Source organism: Micropterus dolomieu, linkage group LG06 (genome assembly GCF_021292245.1).
Source record: "Micropterus dolomieu isolate WLL.071019.BEF.003 ecotype Adirondacks linkage group LG06, ASM2129224v1, whole genome shotgun sequence".
Taxonomy (NCBI): Eukaryota; Metazoa; Chordata; class Actinopteri; order Centrarchiformes; family Centrarchidae; genus Micropterus; species Micropterus dolomieu.
Genome location: NC_060155.1, coordinates 11,877,094 through 11,898,763, shown reverse-complemented (window position 1 = coordinate 11,898,763; position 21,670 = coordinate 11,877,094). Strand labels below are relative to the sequence as shown.

Here is a 21,670-nt window from a genome sequence, read left to right as displayed (position 1 = left end):
AGTAGTGATTATAATTTTCCTATATATCTGCTGAATCTCAAACATGATGAATATGAACTGAAATAAAGCGACAGAGACAAATGTTTGATAAATGTTTGTCTCATTTTGCATTATACTTCATAAACTTTGTAATGAAACAGATCTATATCCTACCTAAAATAAACTCTTATCTGCATTTGGGTTTCTTTTCTACGCAGCTGTGGCCCAGAAATGTTGCCATTGTGTAATTAATTTTTTCCTTCAACACATAAAACAGTTCCACTGTAGTGATTTCATTGTTAATCCAATGAGTATGTTGAATTGTACACCTCTGCCTTATCTAAGTTTAATGGATTTATAAAAAACTAATTTTTGTAGATGATGGATGGGGGGCTTTTCTGATTAATGCTCTTTTCTTGGACATGGGACACTCAAAGATTCCAATGAGTCCACTGTTTGTTGAAAAAAGATTGTGAGTCAACACCTGACTTTCCTGGAAATTAAAATGAACTAAGATATTAAGACTGAGTTAAGCACAGAACATATGTCTCTCAATCTTCCTAGTCTGTGAAAAGTAAAAGTATAAAAGTAGCCTTTCAGAAATACAGCTAAACCTGTTTCCTATGTGGCATAATAATAAGAACTCCCTTTTCTATAACCAAAAGTAAAAGCACCAGTGAAGCTCTCATCCATCATAGGATATCTAAAAACAGTAAATGGTCTTTGGTCTTTTGCTGGCAGACAAGAATTCACATCAAAAATGAAGCACAGCTTGAAAAGTGTACAAACTAATTTCATAATGCGGCAGGAGATCCTTCCCCTTGTCTGCTTAATCCCATATCCAACATGACTAAGCACAACCTGAAAAATGCACAAATTAATATTATAATTACATGCAGCACGACTATGCTCTACTAATCCACTTAATCCCTCATATTAGAGAGCAATGTGCTTAGCGCGTATGTGCGTGTCCTACAAAGCTTTGTTTGAATTGTAACTCCATAGAATAACAGAATAAGCCATGTGTCTTATGTCATATCTTACAGTGAAATATCTCTGTTTCATTTGTATTTGTGTCTAACTGGACAATTCCCTCTGGTATCAAGGCTCTTTTTCAAGGGGAGAAGACAAGAGCAGCACAAATGATAGAAACAATCCATAATATAATAACATATCCTTTAGTTGATGCATGAGTGGAGCCAAAACCAAGAGAATAATAGATCAAGTGAACGCTGAAGTCTGTGTCAGGCTGATGTGACATTGTGACGCCACAGTGATAAACTGGAGCTGCTGGAGACACAAATAATAACCAACAGATAAATGTGCCTCCATTTTTTCACAGTCACAGACATAACTGGCTCTGTTCCCCAGTAGAATGTACCATCATTTGTGGCATTTCATGTTTCTTGTTCTTTATGGTGAGGGTCACAGAGCCAAGACCATAAATACACAGACAACAAGCTTACGCCTCTTGAGCAGGAATGCATTTGTCTTTCATCACATGATGGTGGCGAGGAGTGCGATGGTGCAGGATTGTTAGCAGCCCACAGTTCCCACCAGAAAATCCACTTCCAATACCGACTCACACACACACACACACACACACACACAGACATTCAGTATAACGAGGCAGGTGAGCAGGGCGTTCCGTTGTGGGCGAACCAAGGAAGCAAGAACGCAACATGTCCAAAATGACAAAGGTTGCTTTTACACCTGTCACGGCCCGTTTAATCATCTACCACTTCAAACATGAGAGTCTGACGCTCACGGCCTCCCAGCAGCTCTGGACATTCAGTAGAAGAAAAGGAGAAACAGACCTGTGCAGGTATAAAACTTAACTGTGACTTCCATAAAATAAGAACAAATAGTCAATGTTTTAATGGCTCCAGAAGCAGCGTAATAAATACAGGAAAGGGCTTTCACAGGTGCAACTTTAACGTTAGGAGAAATTCTGAAAGTGTCCACATAAATCAATCTCGATTGATTTGAACTGATGCATCCTGCATGGATTTTAGACATTTACAAGAAAAGAAATAGATGTGAGTCTGTTGGTTTGTTCATGAGTTGAGTGTCTTTTTTATCTTTATTTTCAGTTTCAGGAGAGGAGCTGAACTTTTTTGTGTACAAACAAACACCATATCTGCAGTGAGAATCAGATTCTTTTTAAGGTGATGGTGCACTTGGCTCAGGATGAATAGCATATGATTATACACAATCATTTATATTATAATTAGTTATTGATTGTGCAATATTTATTTCAAAACTCAAGTCTGAGTTGTGTTTTTTTATAGGCCAAGAGGACTACCAATTTGACAACCCAACCCACATATGTTTCACCCTAATAGAGGGGATGGGCCATCTATTTATCTATTTATAATGGATATTTTATTTTGAAATTGAGTGTTTCAGTGTCTTTTTTCATATAAAATAACAATTACATTAAATTGGCACATGTTCACCATAGTAATAATTCTAATAATAAAGTGTGAGAACTCCTGTCTGCCATCAGAGGTTTTGTTGTGGCCAAATGGGAAAAGAAAACAAGCAAGAACAGGGATAGCACAGCTCATAGTATATTATTGTGTATATAGAGCCTATTTTGAATACCCTTCTCCTGCATTTTACATTTAATCTTCTAAACCTGAAACAGAGTGTGTGGCAGTATTGATGCAATTAAATACGTCTGTTTTTACATCAGAGGTGCATTATTATAAGCAGATAGCCTAACACTCATGTAGCCTAAATGTCAACAAAAAATGGAAAATATTATTTTGACGGTTGCAAAAATTACCCAACACCAATTTGATGCAAACTTACCCAATTGACATTGATAAAAATCTAAATTACTCTAAGATTATAATCAAGGGCCTATTAACAGCATGTCTGGTATGGCGCTACATTCAAACATGCAGTGTCTGAAATACAGAGATAAAAGAAAATGCGCTAACAGCTGAGTGGTGATTAAAATGATGAATTGGGGCTCTTTCCTGCATGTTTTACATGTAGCTACAGCCGCATTAATCATCACCGAGATATCAGAGATATTATTGTGTATATAGGGTGTGTTAAACGTCCACAACGCCTTTTATTACCACGTGTGACAGAGAAGAGAAATTAAATCGATATTTCAGTGGCTTTTTCGCTGAGTCACAAAGAAACTAACGAGCAATCAGGCCAGTTTTGAAATAACGCCGGGCTCACCATTATCAATAATAATGCATACTGGCTAATAAGATGATACTAGTCCTTGCCTTGGTGAATACCTTCTAAACCCTGCGTTATTCCTGCTCCTTGTTATCTCCATAACATCATGCATATTACAGCAGTATTGGCTAATGAGGTGCAGGCGATACTAAGTGCTCGAGTGTGGGAGATAATCATTATCAAGTCGGTACATAAGGCACTAACACCTGAAGGGGGTCGGCCATTAGCCCGCACCTCCTGAAAGAAACAAACATAATTCAGATAAAACTGTGCCCGTGGTCTTCTGGGTAAAAAGAAAATCAATACAAATAAAAACTCATCATTTTACAAGGAAATAGGCTGTCAAAAACAGACAAGGGACACCAGAAACATAATACAAAATCGAGTTTCGAAATAGCAATTTCACTTTTCAGTTACACAGTTAGGCTATAGGCTAATATGACGATTATTATTATTATTATTATTATTATTATTATTATTATTGATGTTGTTATTAATATTATTAATATTATTGTTGTTGTTGTGGTGGTGGTGGTGGTGGTGGTGGTTGTGTTTCTTTTAGTTTTTCTAACGAAGGTAATAATACTTATAGCCTACTATTCCGAATGGGACCCAATATTCAATAAGAGTTAAGTTTTATTACAGTAATTTAGCTTTACTGGTACTGGTACTCTACTGTACTGTTATTATTATTATTATTATTAGTAGTAGTAGTAGTATTGTGTTATTTTTTGCCATTATTATTATAGGGGGCAATCAGTGAGCCTATTAGCCGACAATTACAAGACATGTAGCCCACATTTAAAAAGGCGTCTTTCAGTGAAATTTATAATAGAAATAATTAGATTATAGGCCTGTGTCTCTTTACTGTGGCTGACATTCGTGCAGGCACGGTGTTTGACCGTCTCTGGATAAATGTGGAGACAGGGCGGCGTCCTGCCACTTCTCCTCACAGGCTCCGCGTGTCAGAGCAGCACACTTTGACATCACTGCGAAAACACCTCATTCATCAACTCGAGACTCCGCAGCCAGTAAGAAGTCGGGGGATGTAGGGGGGTGGTGGTGAAAAAAACAACAGGATTTTGTATTATCTCACCTCCCTGACAACTGCTCACAGGGACGATGGGATGGGGAGACAGTAGCGCATGGTTTGGTTACTCCCTCCGATAAAAATCACATCTCCAAAACATCTCCGGTTACCATGGCTGTCAGATGGCGAGACAGCTCAGTGTGCCTGCATGCTTGAATAAATAAATAAAAAGATTATGTCCCTAAAAATGAATTTATATCAGGAGAGTTATTAAGTTTATGTGGAGGACTTGGAAATGATCCTCCACTCAGATGTGGAGATTTTTTCCTCTATCCAACACGCACACGCAGAGCCACACATGTCCAGGGCAAAGCGACCATGGTTTTTAGAATTTGAGATATAGTTTCAAGAGCAGTGGCAACAGTAGCCATGTGAAGTTTAAACAGCGGCAGTGATAATAAAAGCAGCAGGCCCAACTGTGGCAAACAGCAGCGGCAGAATTATTAATTATTTATTAGTCGTAGAAATATCGTTGTGTGCATCCACATAGATGTACTATTTCTTCAACAATGATCCCTCAGTAAGCCTGTATGGAAGTAGCTACACGTAAGCCAATAGGTAAGTTAAAGTAAATGTTAATATGAATAGTAGAAGCATCACAGCAGCCTATTAAACAGCAGTTATAGCAGTACTATTAAATGTATTAACAGTCGAAGATGTAGCTGTAGTCGTTGAATAATAGTTGTAGCAGTTGCAACGATAATAATAGTAGTACTTGCAATAGAAGCAGTAGTAATTTTAGTAGAAATATTACAAATTTTGGAATATAATAATACATTTATCGCAATATTAATATCACATTGTGAGTCCAGCTCTGCAGCTTCCAGAGCAGACATAGTGAAGTAGTAGGCCTGTTGAGTAGGCCTGGTAGTAACCTAGTAGTATCTTGTTTAATTGAAGTCCACAGGCCCCTGAATGTTGTAGTGTAGTAGCAACAATGATGGTCATATTACTAATTTAGTAATATATCAGCAACATTGGCACTCTTCCTGAAACATTAGCAAACCATTGTTTTATACAGCTTCCAGTGCTGACTGTATGGAGTCAACAAGATATTAGGCAAAGTACAAGCGGTAGTACGTGTTGGTAGTAGCCTAGTAGTAGAAATATTAGTAGGAGATCCGAGTCTTAGATTTTCTATTATTAATACTCCTTGCAGTCAGTATTGTAGTGACCCATTAGTAGCAGTAAACTAATATTAGAAAACATCTGGTGATGCCTCCACTTCAGTCTGCAGTGTATTAGTAGTATTAGTAGTAGTATTAGTAGTAGGCCCAGTAATAATGGTGCAGCCCTAGGGTTTAGTGCTCAGCTATCTCCCATACAGATGAAATGTAAACAGACGCAAATCCCAGCTGAATGGTTGTGAGCGTGATGAACAGAGAACTATTGGTTAACCTCTGTGAGCGACGCACGAGAGGACCCGTAAATGTGTCAGTGATTCAATTGACACCTCGCTACTTTTGATCACCTCACTCACTCACATTGTATATTGTGGCTGAACGAATCATCCTGCGTCACAGTGCAGGTCTTCACGGCGGCAGCAGAGGCGTGCTGAGAGTTTGTGCCTCTACACAGCTGAAGCTATTTACTCCTGAATGAGAGCGTCTGACTTAAATAAACTAATTACGAGGGGATTTATTGATCACTGCAGTGAATAGCCTACTATAGAGAATAAACAAAGAGGAATACATTAGACCAAATCAAGTCCTTCAATTAAGTTCAGAATGGGAGCGGGAATTAACAGCCTATGCATAAGAAACATTTTTTCGGATTTACTCCCTTGACAAAACATAGCCTATTATTAGTTTATTAATATTCTTAAACGGCTCTTTACAATTATCCATGTAGTACCATAGAGTTTTTGTTGTGAATTTAGTTAGTAGTTATCAATCAATCAATCAATCAAATTTATCTTAGTTAACCTAGATATAGCTTAATAACCAGCCAGTGGTGGTGGAAAAAGTATTCCGATCATTTAAGTAAAAGTAGTTACAGAACAGTGTAAAAATACTCCATTACAAGTAAAAAACTAACAAAAAACTTGCTCTTAGAATCTGTCTTAAGTAAATATAAAGAATAATTGTCAGCAAAATGTAGGCTTAAGTGAAATTATTTCTTATGTAGTTTTTCTTTTTGGGGGTTGTTGTTAATGGTGCATTACTGTAGAAGTAAGCTAGCATTTGTAGTTTAGTGGAGCTGGAGCTAATTTTAAATAGCTACATTTTATACTGTTGGGAAGTTTCATCCTGTAACAATGTGTTAGATTTTACTAACTGGAAAGTAACTGCAGCTGTCAGATGAATATGGTGCAGTAAATGGGACAATGTGTCCCTTGGAAATGTAGTGAAGTTTAAAGTTAAATAAAATGGACACACTAAAGTAAAGTAAAAGTACCTTAAAATTTTACTTTGTGTACATTCCAGTACTGTGATCAGCAGAAGGTTTTGAATAAATGTCAGTGATTCATTTAGCCTAACTTTCCAGAGGCAAACAGCAACATTACAATGCTGGGAAATGTCAAAATGCATAGGGTTAGACTATAGACAATGGAGGTATTACTGTGGGCGTCAGTTATTGATTAGGAATCATGTTTGATCAAATAAAAAAGAAAAACAGATGAGAAGGGGTGGAGCTCAATCTCTGTCCAAAGCTTTGTCGAGAACTGATTGCATTTACAAATGTATCATAAGTTTCAGGCCTGATCTAGACGCTACTCTTTCTCTCTCGCTGTCCGTCTCTCTCTCTCTCTCTCTCTCTCTCTCTGTTTCTCCGTGTGATTGATTGGAGGAGTTCATAGGCTGGCACCCCCACCGTGTTTCCAGCCGCTCACACTCCATATGATTGGTCCTCCTCCCGCAGCCGCAGCCACCAGAAGCACCTCCTCTCATAAACCTCGTCAGACCGCACTAACGTTTCCCATTACTTCCAGGAGAAGCAGCGGCTCACTATTAGGAACTTTACGTGCGACCTATGGCAGACAACTAGCAGGTATGGAAAGTCTCCTCTCCCCCCCACTTCCTACTGTCTTTTCTCCCTCATGTCACACAGCTGGTTTGAACATCTGGCGGTGTGGTGGTGGTGGAGCGCAGCAGCGCTGTGATCCTCATTTCGGGGTATTGTTTTATCGCTCCAGCCTGCCCCTCGGCCCTTATCTGTTTTGGGTCTTATCAAACGGTTATCTCTTTTGCTGTGAAGACATATTGCGTTTTGTTTCCTATCTGCTATATGTGTGTATGTGTGTGTGTGTGTGTGTGTGTACTTGTGTGTGTGGGAGGACAGAGATTTGACATGAACAGATCCAGTGGCTCTTAAAAGCGCTTGATGGGAGTATGGCAAGTCACTGTGGGTTGGCTGTGTTTTATTGGAGTTAAAAATGATACCGAGTCAGTGAAACGTGCCGAGGAATTATAAAGCAGTTCTTTTTTATTGTGTTATTGTGGAAATGTAGGCTACTCCTTTAAAGATGAAAACAGGCTGCTCATCGGAGGTGGATTTGCGTTTTTCCAGAAACTTGGCGAGTTTCTATCCAGATGTTCGGGGGACAAATACAGTTGTCCATAACTTTTCACCACATGAGGGAAGCTTATTTTCTTCCTGTTATCCTAACGGTCCCAACTCTTCTTTTTTGTTACAGGGTACAATACTCCCTGACGATTTTTGTTAACCCCTACGGTGTATGGAAAGTGCTCCTGGATGGACCTGGGAGAAAACAGCTGGTCCATGGTCAAGCGAGAAGTATCCAGCAGCCCAGGGTCACCTGAGCAGACCTACCTGACTGGTGACAGCAGGAGGGACGGTCCCACCTCGGATGAGCTGAGGACTCCTCCGAGCGACCTTGACGCACTGGGGCACCGCCGCTCCGACGGCAGATCACTACACTCCTACGTTCACTTCGGACACCATAACAACACCCTGACCACTACCGAGGACATCCCGCTGTTTACGGATTTAGACCAGGGCAGCAAACTCGTCCTCGCCAGCGGAGCGCACAAGGCGAGCTTGCTGGTGGACCCGACCGACATGTACCAAACACTGGCCATCGCCGCAGCCCAGAGCCAGACTGGATATGATTCCTCCTCTGGGGGTTATATGCACTCCAACCCCAACTCCCCCGTGTATGTCCCCAGCTCCCGGGTGGGCTCCATGATACCCAGCCTCTCTTATCTGCCGGCGAGCGGCTCCGCGCAGCCGAGCCACGGTGTCTCCAGCCACTGGTCGCAGTCCACCCCGGAGAGCCCTTCATACACCACCGGGAGCCCGCACGCATCTAGTCGGTTCCACTACCCTCCAAGCCCACCCATGAATAACGGGACGCCCAGGGACACCGGCTACAGTAACACGCTGAATATGAGCAGCAGAGACCAGTACGGCCTCTCCCGGCCCCTCAGTGGGACCTACGCCAGTCCATACTCGCCTTATGTCGCACCGCAGCTGTCCCAGCTGCCCTCGCCGTGGACCGGGGGACATTTTGATAACACGATGCTGCACACCTTGCAGAGCAGAGGCGCGCCATTGATTCGAGGACCAAATGGAGGTAAGAAAAAAAAATGCTCACTGTCTGCGAGGGAAGAATAATTATTAAATTCCTTTAATCAGGCATACAAGTGCTGAAGTGTCTTTAGGCAAGGTACTGAAACTAGTGCTCCATGTGGAGGCCAGAACTCAAAAGATCAGACGAATTAAGACGAAGTACCATAAATGCTAGGCTGGATTTGGTCTGAAAGGACGTGCGTGAGTCCAGCAAGGAAAAACAAGGCCTCAAGTGCGCGGGCCTATAAGTTAACTGACCAAAATACATAACCATAACATATAAAACAAGTTTAAAAAAAAATCTAAATAGGCCTATGGTGATAGTGTTTTATAACTCGTCATTGTAATACAATTGTGATCTGCGTTTCCTTTAAATAGCTTAATAATTTTTTTAATCTGTGAATCTGATTAAATTTGGCTATCCCTTCTGAAAATTACAACCTATGGGCAGATTTTAATGTTTAAAAGCTGGGCGTTATGCTGATCCAAGTCTTTCTTTTTAGTTTCAGACATTCTGGATGACATGGGGGAGAGCAGAGAGTGCGTCAACTGTGGCTCCATCTCCACGCCGCTGTGGAGGCGCGACGGCACGGGCCACTTTCTCTGCAACGCCTGCGGCCTTTACAGCAAAATGAATGGGCTGAGCCGGCCATTAATAAAACCACCGAAACGGACGGTAAGCAGAGGACCACTTAACCGCTCATTCCTGCCTAATTACCTCAAACAGTGGTCGGAGGTTATCGCAGATGATATTCATTTTGTCTGATGGATTAAAAGACCATTATGCAATATATCAAGCTTTAGTTAAGATTAGAGTTTTTTCCTAATAATTTTGATCTCATTATATCTGTGATTGGTCCTATAAAATGGGCAGAAATTGATTTGTAAAATTCATCAACATACATTTGAGATTTTAATTGAGGGTTAGAGCTTTTTGTTCAATTAGTTGACATCATTTAGCACAATACCCAACAATAGTGATATATCAGTAAATCTAGAAATTTTATGCGTGACTGAAAGATTTAGTTGCGAAGAGGTATCCTATATTAGTACATTGCACATCATTTAATGGGAATGGAGGCACTGGTTTAATTGGATTAAACACACATACATGGAGATATTTGTTAACGTAATTAATCAGGCACTTAATCTCTCACCCTCTTCAGTGGTTCTGTTGTGTAGGCTAATTTGATAGGAGACAATAAGGGCAAATCTTTTCCTGGTGCCATTACGCGCATTATACGCATAGTTTTCACAACGATATCTGATGTCACGTATGAACTCCCTGAAAATGAACATCCTGTCAAAGCCGTGCGTAAATGGCAGTTAAATGGAGATCATAATAGGACCCGTATTATTGTTAGGAAATAGGGTGTGAATGGCCGAATTGTGATTAAATTAGTGAAGTGTGGTTTTCACTTTAAAAACATTTTCTTTAACTTCAGGTGACAGACATGGACTCCAAGCCTTGACAGATTTGTTAATATCACCTCCTTCTCTGAAAGGTTCTAAATTGTGTACTGATTTAAATCATTAATTCAATTATACGTTTTTGCCACCAGTCAACGTCCAGAAGAATGGGCCTGTCCTGCGCCAACTGTCAAACCAGCACGACCACTTTGTGGCGCAGAAACGCGGAGGGAGAGCCGGTGTGTAACGCATGCGGGCTCTACACAAAATTACACGGAGTGAGTCAAGATTTTATTTCACATGTCTTTCAAATTTAATACACAATTTGATTCATCAGTGCATCTCAACACAAAATAATAATTGCTCTCCAAAAATGACCTGCAGGTACCTCGGCCGCTTGCCATGAAGAAAGAGGGAATCCAGACAAGAAAAAGAAAACCGAAAACCTTGAATAAAACTAAGGGATCCTCTGGTGAGTCACTGATCATTATTGCTTAAATGTCTCTGAATAATTATTATAAACAAATGTTGCTGTTTATAAGTTGATCTCAACGATATGTTTTTGTATATTTTAGGAAACAACTCTGTCTCTATGACTCCCACATCCACATCTTCATCCAATTCCGAAGACTGCTCGAAAACCAGCTCTCCCTCTGGACAGGTGTCAGGGGTAAGACTTTTAAAACAAAAAAAATGTCATATATATATATATATATATATATATATATATATATATATATTTATATATATATTGATTGGATTGTGGCACATGATTTTGTTTTTAATTAATTAATACAACCTGAATACAATACAATAATAATACAAACTGAACATTTATGGGAATTAATGATTTCAAAATACCCTTCTTACAGTTATTTTAGTGCCATTGATGCATCCTCAGGCTTAAATAATTTGTAATGAACTAATTAAAAGCATTACTGCATTTGCTACAGCAGGTGTACATGCAGGCTGACTTATGTTTTGTGGTGATGACTGCTGCTAATAAATCTGTCATAAACTGTAATATTACAGTAGGATGAGCTTCATATTGCTCAAGATCTGGTGCTTTTTTTCCCCAGTGGTGTAATGCATCTCACTCCAAAAACCAAAGCTGAATCACACAACAGAAAATGTCTGCTTGTTAATGCAATTAGGCTAATAATGCTTATTTTTATATGTTATAGGTCAGTTCGTCTGTGCTGTCCAGCTCAGGGGATGGAACAGGCTCCGGCTCTTCAGTGGTAAAGTACCCTGGACAGGACGGCCTGTACACCAGCGTGGGTCTGTCCCAGCCATCAGATGTAGCTTCAGTGAGGGGTGAACCCTGGTGCCCCATGGCCTTAGCTTGAACATCTAAATCTTTGGGAGGACAGCAATCCCTGGCCCCTCTGTCTGGATGCTATGTAGTGTGGAAGTATTCAGGGGCGATGTTTGTTTCCTTCCTCGCAGCTGATGCAAGAAGAGTCAGACGGGGAGGGTGGGGGGAGAAGGTTGAGACGGCCTTCAGTCACACTGCAAGCTTGAACCGAGTGTGGAATAGCCGGGATTGGTTTCCAGATTGGTGTGGGGGATCTTGTTGCTATAAGAAAACAAAGGGAATCGCCAGGCCAGATGATCAATCAGGTTGCCTGCTCTGGATGGACCTGCCATGCACTCTGTATCTCTCCCATCCATGGCTTGATCTTGTTTCTTAAAATAAAGCCATCGTGTACATAACGGATTTCCTCTCTGAAGAAAAAGCTGTTGATTGGATACCACTGCTTTGTAAAGTGCTGTATTCTTTAAGGACATTTAGATTATTTTTGTTTTCTTTCCACAACTGGAATCATGCCAAAGTGCCTAGACAACTTTTATCAATCAAAAGAAAACAATATTTATAAATCTTCCATTTTTGAAACCATGGCTATGATTGTTAATAAAGATATCAATATAGAGTAGTTAAACCATTCTGATGTCTTCTTTTCTACATTTTTTTTCTTTATAAGTGGTTGTTTGTAGAAAAGTAGTTCTGAATCTGCACGTTTTCCACTGAAAGCTCTTACTGTATTTGACTGAAACTAGTTTGGTTTAAACAGGGTATAAAAGACTATGTCATCTAGTGGTTTTGTTTAATTATTTACTGAAAAAAATGCAAATAATCAACTCCTTCAGACAAATTTTTGATATTGATATATTAATTTTGGGTCGCATTAAGGTACTATTCTCAAAGCAGAGCTACCAAAACTCTTTTACATGTAAAGCAGATGGATGGCTTGTATGAACAAAGCACACCCAGAGTAGCTGTGGGCCTACTGACCTTTATGTTAAAAGACATAAACTGCAGAAGAAGACAGTTGGCTGCACTACCTGACTCACTATGAATTGTGTACCTTTCACACTGCAAGCATGGACTGTTGCATCATTTTCATACCAAAATTAGATTTGAAGACTAGAATTGGAGAATGCGGTCACCTCTGAACAAATTTATGTTACTTTGATGACTCTGGCTAATCTCCTCTAAGGATTAAAAGGAGAGTAATGGCCCAATAGTTATGTGTAATGAGGTGTTAAAGTGGGCAACGGAAAAGGGAAATTTAAACCATTTATTTTACAATGCAATATATTCATCAGAATGCATACTCACTGTAGTAAAGATTTAAAATTCACAGCTGCATGGGTGGCATGCAAAATCAAAAATGCAATGTTTGATTTTTCACTGTTTGTCTCTAGCAGTGTGGGTGGAGCCTCAAAGGGCCATTTCAGGCCACAAAAACAATTATGGGGTGATTTAAACCTGAAAGCAGTCTGATGAGTTACATGTGAAACTTGTGGTAAAGAAGATTATTTCTTACTTTCGTTTTTTCTTTCACAACATGCTTCATCCAAAAAGCGCATGTCTTTCATTCTTCTGGATTTATTTATTTTTTTAAATATTGTGTTTATTTCAGCAACTTTTTTTGTTGTTGTTTTGTTGTTGTATTTTTTATTTTAACAAGAAATAATTTTATTTAAATTCAGTCCAATAAATTGTTCTCTTGATGTAGATGAACTTACAGTTACCCTGTGTTTTAAAGAAAAAAGAAGCAATATTTCAAAGTTGTGGAAAGATGTGTTCCATGTTCTGTATAACATTAATATTACTCAGGCATACTTTTGTGTGAGGCAATCCCAACCATGCTTCAACTCCCCATTCCTCCCAGGATGAACAAAAACTGAATAGCTTTATTTTCTCAGACGTTTTCATGATTGGGAGGGAAGCGCATTAAGGAAAAAGCTAATACACAGAAAGGATTTCCAAGGGGGAAAATGTGTGCTTCGTTGTCAGAAATTCAGATACCTCACCTAAATGTTTTGTTTAAATTGCATCTCAAACCAAATATTAAGCTTGCAGATTTTGATTTCCAGCTTTTTCTTGGGGGGGCTTGCTTCCACACTCTGCTTATGTTTCATTAAAGCAAGCCTTTATTCTTCCTGACAGCTTTGTTACTTAAGACTTTTTCTTTTCTACCGGCCCCTGAAGGCTCAAAGCACAATCCACTTTCCTGTGTCCTATTGAACCAGCAGCTCAAAGTACCTGTCACAATGTTTACTGTACTTAAGCGAATATGGCCTGTGAGTAATACCACACGAAAAGATTTTAGAGATGGGTAAGATTTATGTCTGGGCTTAGTGTTATCTGTCTGCTCTTTGACATATTGATTTAGCTGAGTTTATTGAGTGTGGAGGAATTTGCTACCCTGCACAACAGCCACATCCACAGTTTGGAGATGAACATTGTCATTGCACTTATTTTTCTTTCTTTAACAAAAGATCAAACTCTCATTTGTTTTAGCCACAAATTGTCCACCATAAAGGTATTCTTTTTCAGTGTCAGTGTTGCTAGTGTTGAGTTTAGATGCAAATGGCGACGTTTGGCAGGTGTTCATTTGCTGCTGGGTGTTATATAAAAAACATTTTGTCCACCGAGACCACCAGGCATTAAGCCCTTGAGCTTCCACGCAGATAAATTACAAAACCATCTTTAGATATGTAAATGCAAACTGGTGTTGAACTCAAAGCGCGAGCAAATATTTATGGGTTTCTGAATTTATGAGGTGGTCCTACCTTGGCACTGTCTGACTGGTATCCATGGTGCTGCGAGGGAGGAAATATAAACACAACAGCGCAGAAATCCTCCCTGCGCTCTCATCTGGATAGATGTTCGCAGAGCTGCGGGTCACATCAACAACCACGTTCACACAGAGTGATGCAAATGGCAAGCCTACAGTTATTATCTGTAAAGTGATAGAAGGCGACTGTGAATGATGTTTGTCACTGAGGTGCAGCTTTGGGGGGAATGTCATTCAACTGACTGATCAAAAGTTCAAAAGAGGTAGTATGGCTGGGATAGAGGTGGACAGACAAAGAAGGAGAATACAGAGATCTTGATGGTTGCGCAGGGTTGAAAGTCCTCCCAAAGTAAACAGCACTGGCTAACCCAGAAGCAGCAGCGGCAGCAGCAGACTACAGGCCCCAGGCTTGTTTGGCCATGTGGCAGCAGCACAGCATGGCCCAGTGGCTCCCGCAGGAGATGCCCGTTGATCTTTCCATGTTGCTTTTCAAAGGAGAGCGCTGCTGGCCCTGCCTCCGGAAGAGATGGGATCTCTGACTCAGCCCTTTTGGGTTTCCTCGACAGACACGGGGGCACATTCTGGGCGAAAAAAAAACACTTTCTCCCTGATAGCTGTCCTGTTTGTGAAGTTTTTTTACTCTTTCCCTAATGGAAAGAGAGTTTGTGTATATGAACCATTTATTGTCTTGGATTATTATTTATTTGCCTTGTCCGATTCACAGAAAGCCAAATTGTGCTTTCAAAGCTATGTCCACAGAGCATTTTGCCTTCTCAGTTGGCAAACATTTCCACAACTGTAGTAGAGAATTAAGGAACCTCCTCCACCCATGTCAAAAACTCTCACAGTCTTACTCACAGGAAGTGTGGAAGGTTCCCTACAAAAACCTAAGTTATGATGAGAAGCTCCTGTTTTTAAAAACTAAATGACACTGAAATATTTGGCTTCACACAGTCAGAGATTAGGTCATATCACTATGTATAGACAGTGTTACTTATTACAGAAACAGTGGGAGTGTGAGTTCAGGGAAGGTTAGGTGTTGGAATGAATGACATTTCTAGTGGAGAAGAGTGAAAATCATTGGGGTGGGACACTTTATTGGCTTCAGTCTTGACTGCATACATGTGAGTGTCAGGAAGTTTGACAGGAATGTGACCTAATGGGAGGAGATGTGATTGAAGGCTGAAAGTGGAGGGAAAGACCAAAGGAAGAAGCTTTGTTATCATGAAAAAGGAAAAATTCATCGACAACCTACAACCTGAAAGTGAATCACAAGGTACATCATCTACCTTGGAACAAACAGTCAAGCTGAAAGGCTATCATGTTACTACATTACTGCCAAGAAAGTGTATTTTTTAACTCTCAGTTGCTTGTCAAAATAAAAGAAATCTTTTGGGATGACAGTTTATTATGCAAATATTTGATAAGTTCTGGTGATTTGCATACAATTCAGCGGTAAATTTGTTAACTGCACAACTTTCTCCTCTCCTGATAATGGGCAGCACACAGTGCCAATCTGATACCAGTCCTCTCTTTCTCTGAAAACTGAATTGTGAGCCACCATAACTGAATAATGTAACTTATAGTGGAAACAATTAATTTTACAAGTAATTTGACAAATAAACTGTATTTAAGTTAAATCTGTCACATAATGGTCAAGGCTTAATTTCCTTGTTAAGGTTAATATTGGTGTCAATAGTAATCTAGTAATAGATATAGTTCTCCCTATAATATCTTTGGATGTATTAGGATATGTGGGCAATAATGCGGATAAAAAATCCGTTTGTTTAATGGCAACATTGGATTTTTAAATGTTTTTTGCATCAATGTGATGTATTACCTTGATTTTCATTTGCTGAATTAGCAACAGAGACTGTTGTTTTTCATAAACAGAGTTAAGCTAAACTGGTATTCTAGATAATGTACCATCCCATGACATATGATGACATATTACCATAAACAATTACATATACTATAATGATTTTGATTTTATCTGTAACCCCCACTCCTACAGGACCCGTTGCCTTCTTTAATGTGAAACTACTGTACATTAATGAACAATTCAACCATATATATGTGTGTGTGTGTGTGTGTGTGTGTGTGTGTGTGTGTGTATATATGTATATATATAGTGATATATATAATTTTCTACCTAGTTAGGATATTAATAATGTTATTCCATGTCAAAGACCTTACTGCACCCAATCACTTCAGAAAAACATCACAGTCCCACATCTGATGACAATGTGAGGATGTGGTTGAATGTCTTACAGCTTTTTTCACCTGTTTCACCGTTCACTGTATATTAATCAAGGCTGCATCCAGACAAATCTATTTGTCCTTTTGTTTGATGGAAATTCTGTAGCACATATGTCCTCCATTTCTCCTCAGACAATTAGGACTAGATGCTGCAAAGGCGTAACACATGCATGTCTCTTGGGGAAAAATATTTCTACTGAATATTTTAGCATCTGGTACTGCAAGCACAGTAAATAAAGCTCTACTGTGATATGCAAACATTCAAGACAAATAAAACAACGTTAAATGTGTGGCCTGCCAGTAAAAAAAACTGGTCACATTTTGTGTTTGTTCAGTCTGTTGTTCCTCCTAAAGGTGCAGGTTGCTGGGAACTTTCCGCTATGAATAGTGTGCGAAACATGCACTTAGGCACACACAAACACAAGGTCATTGTACGGGAGACTTGCAGACAATATGTTTTTGAATGAACATATTCTATAATCTATGTTAGAGTAGTATTTTACCATGCAAACATTTCCTAATTAGCGCTAAACACAAAGTGCAACTGAAGTTGTTTGGAAAATTAAAATATTGACATGATCGTTGAGCTAGATGAAAAGTCAGAAGATCACCCAAGTTATTAAAATTCATCCTGACGAGGACGTGAATGTGTGTACCAAAAGGTTTGACAATCCATCCTATAGCTGTTGAGCTATATCACTAGAAACCACAAATGACAATTTAAATGTGGCACGAGAGTAAAAGTGGGGGATCACCAAAGTCAGTAGAATTCATCCGCTGGGGACCATGAATGTCTGCACAAAACGTAGTGGCAAGCCATCCACTGTAGTTGCTGAGAAATGCGGTGTTGCTGCTGTGTTTATCAGCTGTTGATAGGGAGCTGCAAAAATGGATTCATATTAAAATATTTTTAATATTATTAGTATTAGTAGTAGTAGTAGTAGTAGTAGTAGTAGTAGTATAAAAATGAACCAACTTACTGTGGCAGCGACATGTGGGCTGAAGCATGTTTTATTATGGGAAGTTTAAAACGGAAAATGGCACCTAAAAATTATGATACTAGGATGCTCAACATCACACCAAAAAAAGGGCTGATGTTGTGGCTGTGAAGACGAAGATGTGTTGCTACTACTTCTTTGGTCTCCTTACCTGTCAGTGCTTTGGTAAACTCCCTCTCAACGGTAGAAACTATTCTTTTCATCCAGTGTGTATTCACAGGAACAAAGTAAAGTATGTAAAGTATGTGACAAGCGGCGCACAATTTGACTATCAAATATATCCCTATTTCTAGACAATGCAACGCCAGTTGAGCTCTGTTACTCTCTAATAGAAAAGTTATTTAATTACCAAGCCCTGGGCCTAAAGGGGTCTGGGCTTTGAAACGTGGCCACTAAATCATGTAACTCATGTACGTTTTTTCTGCTGCTCGAATCCAAGGAGTACGCTGAGATTGTTGGGAGTTCATAGCAAGGTTACAGCTATCTCTCCTCTCCTACTAGCCCAACAGTCAGCCTTGTGTCCAAGGCGTTTTGAATTAAGTTCAGCGCTCTCGTGTATGGGAACCCGAGCTTGCCGCCAAATGCAATACTTCCCGGAGTATTTCTGTCAGAACCCTGGCCTTTAAAAACAAAACACAGTGAAATCACAGAGGGCCTGTTTTAATCAATTAAACATATGTCAACAAGCAATATGCTAATCAATGTCTCAACGGGGAGAGCGAATTCTCTCCTGGTGATGTATGATCAGAAGTTGATCATGATTGTGAAACGACTAACAGTCAAAACTGGGTTGAGTTACAGTTTTTAGATGGATACTGCGTTGATAAATAAAAAAAAAAAAAGGTGGACAAATTCTTTCCTGATTATTGTGAAGGCTAGTATCTTTATTGTTCAGGTCTAGTGTGAAACAGAAAAAACAATAAAGTGAGTAAGACATGGGTGATTTCCATGCTCCATGATGTACGTTGTATGTTTGTGTTTGTGTTTGACTTGGATGAGGAAGTAGGGGGAAACCTTGACTTCCTGATTGGTATCAGTCATTTAGCACAAAGTGTCCGGGTTTCTAGAGAATCATGCATGGAGTCATAACTTTAGTCATCTGGGTCAACAGGGGACCATGAAGTTTGGTGGGACTTTACCAGCCCCTTCTTACCCAGAATGCAACACCATGCTTCAGACTTTGGAACGAGGTATGCTTGTGTAAACACCATTTGGCTCACTGAAGTCTTGAAATGTAATAAATTTACATCTAGAGCTCAAGATAGCAGCATAGCCACACAGTGAAGACGGGGGATAAATTGCAGGATGCAGCAGCCTGACAGAAGAGCCCAGTGAGGCTTCTCTTGCCTGCTGATTGGGCGTCTCTCTACTGAGACCTCTTATGAAAACTCCTGATAACCAAATGAGCATCTAAAATAAATAACAGGCTGACGCATGGCAGGCTCCCAAACAGAAGATGCAGCTGCTCATTAAAATCCCACTAGGCAGTGTAGTCCAATTTTTTAGTTTTTACTAATAATTTATATACTAATAATTTATATTTCTTCTGAAATAAATATACAAAGACAAAATCTTACAAGAAAACCTGGGATTCGTAGCTTGAGCCGTCTCTTAACATAACATTGTAGGCCTACTTACCAAAGAAGTATACTCGCAAAAAAATAAGGGCAACAACATGAAGAGTCAGACTATCATACTCTAAAACAAACTCCATAGTAAACATCCAGCCCAGTTTACGGGTGACTCTTGAGGGACGCTACGATATGCATGGCAACTGTCACTTAACTGTTAGGGTTAGCTGTGCTAACATTACGACTAGTGAGATAACCTGTTTACTGCTTGCATATTGATTAAACTTGCTGTGGTTTGTCAATGTTGCTTTATGTGATTTTTGTGTTACATCGGGTATATTTCAGTTGAAATTCTTTGAAATTAGGTATTTTGGCTTTCTACTACAATAGGACTCATCTGTTTCCTTTTCATCATCTGGTTTTTTTCAGCCAGACACTCTGGCCATACATTAAAAAGTAGTCTTCAAAATCTGACTGAAGTAATTTGGTGCTGGAATATATATTTAAGAGGGTTGTTGGCCTACTTCAAGTCTTATGGTCTGTTTCTCTCATAGATGTTTTTGCATTCGAACATTTTGCATTGCAACATTGGAATCACAGTGGTAACTTTAGTCGTTTGTCTAAAATAAATAGTTGCAAAAGAATAAAGAATAGCAGCAGGTTGACTTTTCAGGGACATGTTGCTTGACTGATCATCATCTTTCAAGTAGACAAGCTAGCAAGGCTACTGAAAACTAGCCCATTAACACCTTTTCATCAGTCATTAGACATTCCCCTTGCAGGTTGTCAAGACTCCTTGTGCTCACTCATGGTTTTCCTGCGCAATGAGGAATGATTACTGACATAGGCACACTCACATTTACCAGTTTTACCTCCAAAAACTGGCGACCTATAAACTTGTTTATGTATTGTATGATCGTCTGACCTGTAGCACCTTTGGACCTATACTTTAACAATGTAGCTGCATTCCAAGATGTCATCAGCTACTTTTAACAGATAGAACTGAGCTTCAAAAATAAAACCCAAGTCGTAATAAACTGTAGTTTTTCTTTTAAAAACATCCACAGTAGCATAGGCAGCATTAAGACGTATGTGAACCCAGTGACTGAGCACAACAACAGAGCGGTTTCCTTATGCTCCCCTGACCAGGCAGACCCTTTGGCTGAGGCGACCAATTAATTATAGAAATGACTTTAAAACTTCCTGTTTTTCCCTCTTTAATTAAGCCAATCTGCCCTGCTGCTCTAAAGAGAGGAAATACCTCAAAATAGTTCCCAATTTCAGCACATTCAATTATTTTGTGCCCAGTACAGATTGCATCGGTTGTGTTAATGTACGGATCAACAATGTTTGATCACAGGGAAATTTCTTCCTGCTTCGCCCCCCGAATAATGTGGGAATTGTGCAGAAAGTTGTTGCCTGACGTAGGCACAGATTAGAAACTACGTGCCCTTAGTCAGGCCCATCCAACATCAATCTCTGTCTGGGATGTTTATTATTACACTCATGTGGTCACTTATTCTGAGGAGGGAGAAAAAAATTCCCTGATTTATGCCTCCACTGTTACCTTTTCCTGTCCTCATTTATGAAAACAAGATTCCAGTGAATTCCTGCAGTATTAACACTAAGCAGTTATGAGGTCAAGCTTTCACTTACACTGCACAATTCAACTGGCCAGCCACAGTCCATGCACAGATATTGTGCTGTTAGCTGCAACTTCACTGTATGGCTTTGCTATTGCCACGTGAGCTGAGTAAAAGAGTCTGAACACAAACTTACAAACTGACCTTGACAGCAGACACACTTCATATCTCTCCACGTTTTTTTCTCCTTTCAGTTACACTAAATCCACAGCCAGTGTTCAAGAGCACCAAGTCAACTTGACTGTTATCATAAATGCACCACACTTGTTGAACACCTGCCAGTGTTTTTCAGTGGTGCCCTTTTCAACTTTGAACTGAAACTCACCTCCAGGCCTCACCCACTGTGTTTTTGCTGGGAAACAGGAAAAAGGAGGAGTAGTGAAGACGTACATAGATGCAAAACCAGGGCTGGAAAATTTTGAAAGGGGGAATTTAGCGTTGAGTTTTTCTTTAGAAAAATCTCGAATTTGGTGTAATTTAAGAATAGGACACGTTGGAAAGTGGAAATCTTTCATTAGCCAAATCATGTTGACAGTGAATGTGGCTTGAGTGTATACTCTCAAATATCATCAAAGAGTATTATATATATGTACTTAGTTTTCCCCCACTACTGCAGATTCTGAAGGACATTGCATTAATATATCAGTATTTTATTTACTTGTCTGTCATCACTGGAAGTAAGATATTTGTTGAGGATAAACACTTGTCTATGACACCTTTTCAATTGTATTTTTGAAATGCATGACAGAGAGGGTCAATTTTCATTGTAAAACTTTCCTCTTTAAAACATTATTATGGTGCTGTGTCCTAAAGAATTGCAAGTACCAGCACACATGTACAAGTAAATACCTTATAATTGTACATGAAAGTTATTTTATCTTCATTTTTTGTCACA

The 21,670-nt window shown here is 39.5% G+C and overlaps 1 protein-coding gene across 2 annotated transcripts; it reads left to right on the top strand.

Moving 5' to 3' along the window:
- Nucleotides 1–7,130: 7,130 nt before the first annotated feature.
- Nucleotides 7,131–13,670, top strand: gata6 (GATA binding protein 6). Of its 2 annotated transcripts, none has more exons than XM_046051725.1 (7): nucleotides 7,131–7,264; nucleotides 7,911–8,810; nucleotides 9,310–9,482; nucleotides 10,369–10,494; nucleotides 10,601–10,688; nucleotides 10,792–10,886; nucleotides 11,401–13,670. In XM_046051725.1, exons 2-7 carry the CDS (start codon nucleotides 7,970–7,972, stop codon nucleotides 11,563–11,565), a joined length of 1,488 nt encoding a protein of 495 aa, XP_045907681.1. In that variant the 5' UTR covers nucleotides 7,131–7,264; nucleotides 7,911–7,969; the 3' UTR covers nucleotides 11,566–13,670. The 2 variants fall into 2 exon arrangements, with proteins under 2 accessions (XP_045907681.1, XP_045907680.1); XM_046051724.1 differs by lacking the exon at nucleotides 7,131–7,264 and adding an exon at nucleotides 7,631–7,790.
- The last annotated feature ends 8,000 nt before the right edge of the window (nucleotides 13,671–21,670 follow it).

Bases quoted from the DNA above. Each gene is read 5' to 3' on its own strand.
- gata6 (XM_046051725.1), top strand. From the start codon at position 7,970: ATGGACCTGGGAGAAAACAGCTGGTCCATGGTCAAGCGAGAAGTATCC. The intron at 9,483-10,368 runs GTAAGCAGAGGA...TTTTGCCACCAG, and splicing joins TAAAACCACCGAAACGGACG to TCAACGTCCAGAAGAATGGG. The intron at 10,887-11,400 runs GTAAGACTTTTA...TATATGTTATAG, and splicing joins CCTCTGGACAGGTGTCAGGG to GTCAGTTCGTCTGTGCTGTC.